Source organism: Falco cherrug, chromosome 3, assembly GCF_023634085.1.
Source record: "Falco cherrug isolate bFalChe1 chromosome 3, bFalChe1.pri, whole genome shotgun sequence".
In the NCBI taxonomy this organism is placed as follows: Eukaryota; Metazoa; Chordata; class Aves; order Falconiformes; family Falconidae; genus Falco; species Falco cherrug.
In genome coordinates this window covers 91,260,724-91,272,258 of record NC_073699.1, presented here as the reverse complement: position 1 = coordinate 91,272,258, position 11,535 = coordinate 91,260,724, and the positions used below count along the sequence as shown (strand labels likewise).

The 11,535-nt window shown below is 44.3% G+C and overlaps 1 protein-coding gene across 2 annotated transcripts in view; it reads right to left on the bottom strand.

Moving 5' to 3' along the window:
- Positions 1–5,299: 5,299 nt before the first annotated feature.
- Positions 5,300–11,535, bottom strand: part of PHLPP1 (PH domain and leucine rich repeat protein phosphatase 1) — a 143,304-nt gene continuing 137,068 nt past the window's right edge. For both annotated transcript variants that reach the window (XM_055704900.1, XM_027799234.2), the window contains exons 16-17: positions 9,352–9,580; positions 5,300–7,372 (exon numbers count right to left, since the gene is read on the bottom strand). In XM_055704900.1, the coding sequence (XP_055560875.1) occupies positions 6,251–7,372; positions 9,352–9,580 (1,351 nt within the window). In that variant the 3' untranslated portion in view covers positions 5,300–6,250. The remainder of the gene's footprint in view (positions 7,373–9,351; positions 9,581–11,535) is intronic.

Genomic DNA, 11,535 nt, shown 5'->3' with positions numbered 1-11,535 from the left:
TTCTGTAATTCCACTTATATATTCTGTTTTTCAGGACCAAGATAAGAACTAACTACAAGTGCACCTACTGCAAGTTTTTTTGGTTTTTGTTTGTTTGTTTGTTTTTAACAAAATTCTGGTGCCTCTATTCTTGGAAGGGAATACAATGGAAAAGCATCTTATTCACAAGTCACTGAATCACACACTTCTGCTATACCAGCCTTCCTTCATAGTTCTGCACCCCAGTTTTCTTTAAAGCATTCAACAGCATACATTTCATTAGCAAAACAATTCCGTCTGTACTGTTACTATGTATTTATTTCTTTTAGTGTAGCTGTGCTGAATCCAACAACGGGGAGAAGAGCCTGCTGTGCTCAGAGCATCGTGTCCAGTGCCCAGGCTCCTGTGACCAGGCTGCAGCCCAGCTGACACCAGGGGCTCCTGCAGGTCTCTGCAGCATCATCCCCAGCCACCGCTGACCTCTGGGACCCCCAAGTCACCTACATACCCTAAACACAGGCCTGGTCTGAAGGCAATTCCACAGAACGACAGGTAAGAGATCCTTTTTTGGGCTGTTTAGGCATTTATAGGTGTACGGAAACCTTGAATTTTCGCCAGTCCGTACTGACTTCCAGGATAAATATGGAGAATAGAAGTACAGGAGGAAAAAAGGAGGCTTGGATTTGCCCAGTTGTTCAATGAAAATTGGAATTTCATCAGCTGTGAAGACACTATGTTCTTTGCATATACATTATTCATCGGCTCCATGAAGGCCTCCATAGCCCCATCCCTGGCCACTGCTGACCCCTGGGACCCCCAAGTCACCTACATACCCTAAACACAGGCCTCCAAAAGCAATTCCACAGAACCACTGGAAAAAGATCCCTTTTTTGGCTGTTTGCTTACACACTGACAAGTGACACAGAGGAACAAGGTCAGATGAAACATGAAACAGGTGCCGGGAGACACTGACAAGCAACAGAACACTGGGATTGAGACCCTAATGGGGGACGGGGCAGTAAGAGCCAGCTAAACCTCACCCACCAGCAGGCACTACCTCCCAGCTTTAGTACTGCCAGCTTCATCCTCTCCACCCAGCCTGACGTGCAAGCAGCTATGCTCTCTGGGGGGGAACCAGGCTCTCTGGTTCTCCTACAGTAGGAAGCCTCAGGGCTCATCTACCCTTGGGTCTCCCTGCCGGGGAGCAGACCAGCCCTGCCTGTCCCAGGTCTCTGTCGTGTTCCAGTTATCATATGACACCTTCCACACCGCTGCGGTGCTGTCACGCTCCTGACAAGCTGTTGCAGATTAAGTGTCTCCCTTTAGCTTGCAGTACTAAGATAACATGGAAGAAGATGAGATAGCGCCTGCCCCGTTTAGATCCAGCCTCAGTCATAACCTAGAGGGCAAGCTTAGCTCATCGCAGGAGATAAAAGGTAGGACGAGGTATCTAAGTCAACCGCAGGTGAATTTCAACTTGTCAGCCTGAGAAAGGATGATCGAAAGGATGATCTAAAGGATGAACTGTTGAACTCAAGAGGAACGTAAATACAAATAAAGAAGTCTGGAGAAAAGTAGGGACCAATCATTTAAACCAGGGACTTGGAGCAAGCACAGAACTTTCCCCCACCCCCCGACATCCTAGATGAATTCTAGCCTGATTCTAGCCTGGGGCTGCTGCTAATCTATGAGATATTTAGAGTTTTTATACACACCCACACACCCCCCCTTTGGATTGAAATGGCTGTGATGGTTTTTACCTGCTTTCAGGCAGCAGATGAATCTTAACTTTAATCTTTCCATAGAAGCTGCAGTCTTGTTAGGTAGGGCACTTGAACACGGACACCACAAGCATAGGACGCAGCGTGCCCCTCACCAAAATGCAAGCAAGCAAGAGGAACAGATCGGTTCGTGCAGCACTCCATGAAATCCTCACTGCAAGCAGGGCAAGCATACAGGTAACAATTAAATCGTTAAGAAACAAATCAATTAATCCAACTATAGTGCAGTAATTTGGCCCTGAAGCAAGAAAATTGAATTAATGAAGCAGGACAGTAAAGCAGGTTAACAGAAAAAAAGTAAACGTAGAGTTATTTAACAGGCACCAAGACATCCTGGTCCAGCTGAGCCCAAAAGATTTTTACCCGCTGCTGGCCACACAGTTCCCGCTGCAGCCAAGGCCTGGAGGGACCCGACCCTACAGCACTGCTGGGAGCTGCTCAGCTTAAGACTTGAGTGCCTTCTCCTCTTAGAAAAGCTCACCTCTTCACCGGCGGCTGGCAGCGTCCAGGGAAATCAGGCTCATCAGGCTACAGCTACTGTTCCGTTTACTCCTTCGAATCCTACTGCTCCGCTCAAATCAACTCAAGCCCTTCCACACCGCAGATGGTGAACAGCTCACTAGGTTATCCCCACCAACCCATTCGAGTGAACATCTGCGATCCCAGACCTGCAAGGTTTAACCCAGAAGACATCATCCACCCTGACTTGGGCAGAGATGCAGAAATCACCTCCAAAGGTGTATGTGACTCTTCATTAACACCCAGCCCCATGGCAATGCGCTTCCAAAGTAGCAAAGTTACACTTAAAAAAATAAATACGTACAATTTGCTAGAAAATTATGTGTTTGAGTTGTAAGCACAATGGCTAGTAATCAAGCCAAGATTGCTGCAGAGACTACTTAAGGGGTAACATGTGGGGTGCTGCGGGAGCAGCACGTTCTCTAGCAGTGAGGGAGACAACCTGTGCAGACATAGCTGGTGCGCTCCAAGAGCAGTGAGCCGCAGGAAGGCAATGCCACCACAGCGCTGGTTACCAAGAAGACGGTGGTGCTACACGCCGAGCGCACAAGCAGAACGCCAGCAGGTTATTCAGGCACAACAAAATGCATTATGTTAGAGCACTATGGCAGAAAGCAAGAAAAAACTTTTATGCCACAAGAAGCCTTGCATATACAAGCACATAAGCAACTCTGTTACTTCTCAATGCCATCATAGCTTCCTATTTGAAGTTACCTTCCAGGAAATAACGTACATACATTAATTTTTCTGCCACCAGCTATCTACCTCCTCCTGTTCGTGCATTTCTGCTTTTCTCAGATATGGCTATCAGCAAGTTTCAAAGGACACAAAAGGTTTGATTACAAAGGTAATATGGCTCTACATTTCCCCCAGTTGAAACCCTTCCTTTGATCCTGCTACAGCTGTCAAGTTCCGCAAACAAATCCACTTCTCTGTTCAAGTCAGATAGTTCCCAGTAGGTCAAAATTGTGTAAAGTATGCCACACACATAATCACAAAATCATGTATGACTAACGCACCTAGATGAAATTAATGACCTCAACTTCAGTCCTCACAAGAACATCCTAACCCCCTTTTGAGAAAGGGGACAGCAACAGCCAGAAAAAGTCCCGTGTTGCAAAAACTGTACCTTGTTTTCTAAGTCCCACTTTAAAGCCAGAACAAAATACCCTTTGCCCTTGTTTAAAAAGAAATACTACACTTTCCAAAGATGCTCCCAGCCACCCAGCCTACTGATCTAGTTCAGCATGTTATGGAGAGCCCAGTAAAGGGATGAATGCATCAACCTTTTGCATTATGACTTGTTAAGACAGGTGGCTACCACAAACGTCATCTTCAGCCAAAGCAGAAATCCAGAGGTACAGCTCCTCAGAAGGCACCATGCCGAAAGCGGCAGGCTCTGTTGGGCTCTCAGTTCTGACGACCTGTGCTTCAAGGTAAGGGCACAGGGAGAGAAACCGCATTGCTGCCTGTAAGCTGCTAATGCCACAGGGGCTGGCAAGTTCTTGGGAGCTTGTCCTTCAAATAAAGGAAAGGGAAAGTCTTTATGAAGCCTACGTGCATATACTCGTAGTCACATGAGAAAAGGGGACAGCAGGGAGTGTAAATTCTCAGTGCTGGGTCAAAGTTTAGCTCACATGCAATTGTTCCCCTTCCACCCCTACTCTGACCTCTGCTCCTCTCTCCGGAGCACCGCACGCACAGCATACTGGAGACACCTTACAGAAACCCCAGACAGCAGCAGCAAGACTACTCTTCCGCTAGCAGTAGCGTGCACTATGGGGAAAAGAATTGCCTTTGTTGGTTTTTTTTTTTTTAAGGTACAGAGAATTTTTCAGCTTGCTCAGGAAACTGTAAGCTTGTAATCACTTGCCAAGACCATGGTAGTGTCCTTGCTAGTTATCACCTTCAGCCTCAAGCAACACCTGAACAGAATAAAACCAAAGACAATACTTTCCAAAGACACCAAGGAAAATGAAACATGCAACAAAATTTGAAGTATACGAACTGTTTACCAAGGAACACCTAAGAGTTACCAGCCAATAAACAGTAAACTTTTTTTTTTGTTTAAATACATTATTTAATGAGTTTTCTTTAAGAAAGAGATATTTTGAAGCTCAAATTACAATAAAGTACAATCTTCTAGATCTACAGTAGACAGTGCTATAAACATTTACCAGAACAGGTAATTTCATGTTTGCCTCTCTGCTGTTACTATTTAAGGAAAATAACCCCAAAACCTTCTGCTAACAGCAATCCTGTCCTAACTTGGCTATTTCACCCTAGAACAGAATAAGGACAACAGCCTTGTTACCGCAGCCCTCTCCGAAATATAGCCCAAATGTCAAGCAGGAGCAAGACACTGTCACGATCACACACTAATTCAGCTTTTTAAAGAGTGACAAGCAAAATGGAGCCGTTGGTTGGAGGCAATATTGAAAAAGGACATTGCCCCTTTCCCACAGTAATCACAAAAAAAAAATATGCCCTTTTGCTACCAAAGTCACGCTGCCACGGAACTTGTGTTCATTCTACACATTTGGGCAAATCTGAGTTTACACAGGTAGCTCTGAGTTCGCTTTTCCACCTTCTGCTTATTTTTTCCCTCTTCGCTCTGTGCCCAATGCTTTCTCTCTCCCTTTTCTTAGCCTGCATTATTCCTTCATCATTTCTATCTTCAGTTACTCAGTCCCAGGGGACAGAGCCAGAGCACCGCTCCTCTTCAGTCTTCTGGCACTGTCAATACTGTGGCAAAGGGCAAATCAATAGTGCTGAATTAGTACTGAGAAAGAAAAAAAGAAACAGGTCGAATCCTCAGAGAGTTGGTTCATATCTTTTAAAGGCCATTTTGCATGGGCTTTACATTCTAGAAGTAAACGTGAGCTGCAGTTAGTGTAAGGATGTGATCAAGCTGAAAAAGCGTCAACACTTCTTGGTTTAAACTGAGCAGCACGCTGACGAACCACAGCGAGCTACTGTTTGAAAGCTGCTGCTCAGCTATTCAGACATAAAAGCAGACATCAGGTGTAAATTTCATATTTATTATAACAAAAGTTATGACATGTTCATTTGTGCATTCGGCTTTAATATAACTCTTGGTATGTAAATGTTCTACAGCAAATGAGCGCTATACAATCATGCTGGTTGTGGCAGCAGTAAGGAACACAAACAAAACGTGTCTGTAAAAGTAAGGAAAGAAAAGAGACCAGAGGAAAAAGTGGGTTTCTTTAAATGGTCTACACCACCTCAGTTCTAGGTAACTCGTACACAGCCACTCAGTCCGTTATGCTTAATGACCATGGCCCAAAGAGTCACTGAAGAAAAAAAGATCAATTTTTCAGGTTGTGTCCTTAATGCCAAGGCTACAAAACATGTAAGCATCACTATACAACACTGAGCTATTTACAGGAATTTCCCAATCAACTGTTCTCTCAGAGAAAATTAGTGAATCTCAGTGACTTAAGTCACCTGAAAGAGTAAAGCAACTCCTAGGAGTTAGTCTCCATATTCTACAAATGTCTATCATTTTCAAGACCAAAAAAAGCCTTTTCTCTCAAAGAAATACAGTATTACAATATTACTTAAATCATTTAGCACTGGCTACTGCCCTGCTTTTCAAACAAAACAAACAAGCCATTTTAAAAAATATTACATCATCATCTGTTTCTCAGCAATATATTAAACCTTTTTATTATTTTTTTATTATTTTTTTGTTTTTCTGTTTTTACACTTGGTATGTTAAGGGAAGGTTAACTATTTTAAACTTTATTGGTCAAGCATCTCTAGAAGAAAGTCAATGAATATTAAACCTAACAAACTGAAAAGCTGCAGTTATCTGTAGTGGCAGGATAAGGAAAAGGAAGTATATAAAGGAAAAGGATAAGGAAAACCCCTGCTGTAATGCGAGCCCACAGGGTCCCGCACTCAAGTCTCCTTGTTCATTAGTTCATTTCTGAGCAGTAAAGAGTGGGTCATAGTGGTGTATCGTAATAGTCTGCCAGGTGGTCCATCGGGTACTGCCGCTGCTGCTGTTGCTGCTGCTGCTGCTGCTCCTGGTGCTGCTTCATAATCTCCTTGACTTCTTCTTCAAGCTCTGGTGGGATGATGAACTGGTCGTCGGGATCAGGCTGTGCTGGAGCAGCAAAGTAGCCCCCTGTTTTTCTGAGCGGCGCGTCTGTTGCAACTTCAATCAAGTTATGGCTCCTCTCTTGCGGTGCCACAGAACCGTTGCCCCGCCGGCGCCCTATCGTGCCTGTGGCAGAATATTCAGCTTTCCTGGGAAGGCCGGGCTCATCTTCATTGGCACTGATGACGATACCTTCGTCGCTGGCTTCCACCGGCACTTGGAGAAGCTGCTTCTCCTTCGCTCGACTGCAGTGGATGTCCACCTCCACTTCCACACGGCTGCCATTGGTGAACACCCCCTCAATTGGCTCCTCATCATCGCTGTCAAGGCCATTGTCGGAGAAGGCGCTGGAGAAAGTGGCGCTGGAAAGCTGCCGCTGGAAAGAATTGGACAGGCAGACAGGGTGCAACATGCAGCGCTGCTCCCCTGGGTAGGCCGGGCTGTTCTCGTTCATGGCTACCTGGGGAGGCTCGTCAGAGGCCGTGGATCCCACCTCACTGCTCATTTCAGAGGTGGAGATCTCGCTGCTGATCTCTGAAGCCATGCCACTGCTCGAAGACGGCATCCCAAGTGCATCCGTTGGCCTGTCCTTGATGACCACATTGACAGACTGGGGGAAAATGCCTGGGCTGGGGGGTGGGACCCCGTTAAGTTCACAGCAGCAGAAGCTGTCCTCTGTCACGTTGAGCTGAACCACAACTGCACTGATACTGTCGTTGCAGCCGTAGCTCTGGGCCAAAGTGCAAAGCTTCTTTGCAGCTGCCAGTGCATCAGGCACATTTCTGACTGCCTCCACTGCTTCATCCATCGAGAGGCTGTCCCACAGCCCCTTGCTCCCCAGAATGAAAAACTCATCTTGCGGAGTTAAGGTGATGGACTGGACGTGAGGACGCGGCACAACGCTTGGGTGAAGGAAGGTGTACCCCAAGATTCTTGTTGAATCCGTCACACCATTCACTTTGCCATCCTGAAATTAGAAAGGACAGGAAACTGGGAACAAAGCAGACAAGGATACACAGCACCTACATCTCCTTGCATTTTACTGATACTTTACTGATGGCTGGTTCTGCAGTGCCCCTAACACTAACACTACCATTTACAGACGAGAAGATGGAAAAGCAAAGGGACTTGCTAAGAGGTCACAGAGCTGGGATTACAGCCCAGCAATGGCTGGTTTGCAACCCTGCGCTACGCCTCCTACACCCTACCAATTTGTCATCAGCATTACCTATGCACAGACCAACAAAGCAGAGTCTGCAACAAAGAGCTGTCTATTCTGCTCGTGCAGCTGTGAGAGCCAACTGGACTAATGTTTTACCAGTGAGTCAGACTTATCCCTCCTCCACCCACGATATCTGCCTTTATACAAGGCAAAGCCACACAGCTCCGTTTGATATAGGGGCAGATCGCTCAGTTTGACTCTTCTCTTGCAGCTGTAACAATTGTAGGTTTCATCTTGGCTCATCACTTAGGAAACAAAAGTTCAGATTTTTTTTTTAAAAAAAAAGACTTTAAATGAAGCATGCAAGTCAAACGCAGCACACAGCAAGTCTGCATTTCTCAGTCAGCCGAGTTGTAGCAAAATGTTTTACATGTCCCAATTACTTACTACATTTCCACTTAGATATGACGTTTCCAAGGGGTGGAGGAGTAATATCTGAAGGGAAAACATCAGTAATAATGGGACGTATTTCAGAAGTACATCACATGCATGTCCTAATCCCAGGATCCTGTCCTGGTTAGAAGCCAAGCTGCCAGAATAAGCAGAGCAAGTGTCTGAAACAGCAAGCCTGGCTATCTGTCAGCCTGCTGGGGATAGCCGCACCCTGCTAACTGCATGTTCCAGAAGAAAACAAAGGTGAGGATTTACACTCATTTGGTCCAGCTGATGACTGCAGGGGTTATTATAAAGCAGATAACCACAGAGAAGCGAACTAAGACTAAAAAACCCTTCCCCTTTAAAACTACTCAGAAGAAAAAAACCACCCTTGTCGGCTTATTAACTTCCCCATTAGAAGGCTGACAGCAGTGATAAGCCATCAGCGTGCATGAAATCAGTGAGTCATCTTAAGATTCAGTGCAGAAATTTCCCTTTCCTCTGTGGAACAACACAAGGAGCATGCCTTGGTGATGCACACTACGTTGGAGTGACTCCGTTGCAATTTGTCACGTTTGAGATCCCAGTTGTCACCTTTCCCTGGCAAGATCAATAGGCACATGACTTATTCCACACACACACACACCCCCCTACACAGACACACGCACCCTGCTCACGGGCATACAGCAGTGAGTCTCCTGCCCTTTCCTCCACCATTAGGAGGATTCAATATTTATCTATTCCTATGCATGTGTCACACAAGGCAAAACAAAACTGACAGCCGTGGCTTCAAGCTTGTAAGAAGGGAACAAACAGTCTTCTCCTCTCTCATGGTTCAGCTGAGCACAGGATGGGTTTTCCTTTTGGGCAAGTGCTCTCTTCAAGAGCTGCCTGTCAAAGGGGCAGCTCTGGGAATGCAGGAGCTCAGACAGCAAAGTCAGCCTGCCAGGAGCAAGGAGTCTCCTAAGGGAAGGACAACATTGCTTCAAGTGCTCTGCCCTCTCATCCTTTTCAATTAGAGAGGCTCTTCATGACAGCTCCAGCACAGCAATTCCTCTCCCCATTAGGATGAGAGTGTCCACTTTCCTCTTTCAATGTAACATGCTCACAGTTGCTCACCCTCTGACATTAACCAAAATCCAGCATAGCAATGGGATGGAAAAGCAACTCAATTGCATGATAACTTGATCGCGCGGTATGAACCACCTTAAAAAGGAAAAGTGCAACTCTGGAACCCATACCATTACCTCTTAGAGGTTACTAATATCAACATGTAAGTTCATGCATTGCTGTGCAAATACTCTCCAAGGAAGCTACAAGTTGCAACAAGTCCCTAACTGTTCTCTAACCTCTGTGATAATGGCCTTATGCTGCTTAATCCTCTTCAGCTCTTCTTCACAACTCATCACGTAACACCTGGACAAAGGCAGAGGTTTCCCATTCCGGCAGAGGACAGTTTGGCACTTCCCCACGTTTGCTGAGGTTAGTGTGAAGCATCCACCAGGGTCCATGGGATCATGTTTTATATGGCAAAGGACAGCAGAGCCTCCAAGTTTTTGTCCAGCTGTTCCAAGTTTCCTGGAATTTAAACAACACAATGATTGTTCTTTAATTGGAAAACAAGTGCTGTGGGGTACTAAGGAGAAACAGCCGCTGTTTGCTAGCACAAGCACTCAGGTCATTGACTCTACTGGATCACTGAGACAGAAACAAAAGTCTCCACTGAAGACTGTGACACTACGGCAGCACTGCAGGGAAATCACGTGCAACTCTCAGGCACTGTGTTATTTACACATATGCAGATACACAAATCTGCTTAGTTTTAGAACAGAAAAAAAAATATCATTGGAATTTTAACAGTTGCACAGTTGTCTCTCTCCCTCTGCATCTTAAAGATGTTTGTTTTGAAGGTCAGACTGAAGGAAATAGAGAGGGTTTGAGAAGCATTGAGTACAGGTAGAGCTTAAAAAGCGGGTTCATATTATCCAGCTGCTTCTTCGGCTTCTGAAGCTACAGATTTTATTATAAAAAATATAACTGTAAAAACTCTTATTTTTGAGCAAAAACAGAAAACAGAGTTCACTGTTTTGTGATGTCTTGAATAACGTTCTTGAAGTATCAAGTAATGACCAAAAGAAATTCACAGTGGCTCTTAATTCCACTGTAAGAAGGCACACTTTTAATTTATCCTGTCAGTTACTAACCTGTTAAAGAAGTTCTTAGAAATAGAAATAGCAGGAATTAGTAAAAAACCCCAAAACTATGGATAAAACTGAAGTTTTCAGAATCCTGTCATTAGAATGTAAATTCATTTCAATACTAAACTATGAAAACCTGATTATTCTTCCCAGTAGCTTGTTTATCAGGGCCTTCTCCTATAGTAATTAGGAATTACAGTAATTAGAAAGCTAATTATAGAGATTACTAGGTTTATATTAAGGCTAGGTATAGCTGTCAAGATCTTTTGGTTCAAAATCCTGGGGAGAGAATGCACAACTAAATTTATAACCAATCTCCAATGTGCTTTTATTTTATTTTTAAAAAATACACTTCAGGAGTGTTGTATATCATCTGTAACAAGCTTCAATGAATTGTTAAATGCAACTGGAATGAATACTATTTCTGGTTCTCCAAAGAAGTGGTTTGCTTATTTTGACTTGAGGCCAAAAAAAAAACAGAAGAAAAGAAAAAAAAAAAAGCAAGCAGCTTTTTGTAGGAATGCCACATTCCTGTGAAATTGCATTAGTAGCAAACAAAACCACTTAATAAGTACTTTCAATACTCAAATTTGTTATTATTCTTGAATATTTTAAGTATATGGCAACCACCTTCTCAGCTGCCGGGTCTGAGGCACTATTACATGCAATTATGGCAAGGAAGCATTTTCTCTCTTGCGTCTGTCAGGTTCAGTATCGCCCAGCTGCCTCTGTATCTTTCCTGATACCAGATCTTCAGTATTTTTCCTTTCCAAAGGTGCAGCAATTCAGTGATAACCTATGCTACTTTTAACTTGATCCATTTCCTCAGTTTCTAAGCTGCTTATTTGCTTTCTCCTTTGTCTCCCTGACCTCTTTTGTTCTCCTTTGTTCAATTCCCTCCATACTCCTCTTTCCCTCAATGTTTCCCCAGGCACAATTTCTTCCGTCAAGAACGGCATGCATGCAGGTTTCCAAACCACTGCACAGAACTACTATCACACTCATAGCTATCCTATCACAATCTCTTTGGATGGGTTCTGCTCAAATCATATTCTAAGGCCAAAGGGATGACACGAGAGAAACATTTCTAAGGAGTCAGACTACATGTTTTAAATATTTGTGTAGCCTTAAATAACCTGAATTGGTATGGAGAAATAGAAAGGATCAGCCCAGACTTTGCAGCCAGCAGCAGTAAGGACATTTAAAAAGTGATCAAGAGATTCATACCACTGACTCAGTTCTGGCCAACTGTGAATCGCAAGACTTGAAGATACCAGAAGAGTAAACCTTGACCCATCGCTGAGTCATGACCATTTAGTAACTTTGCAGGTGGGT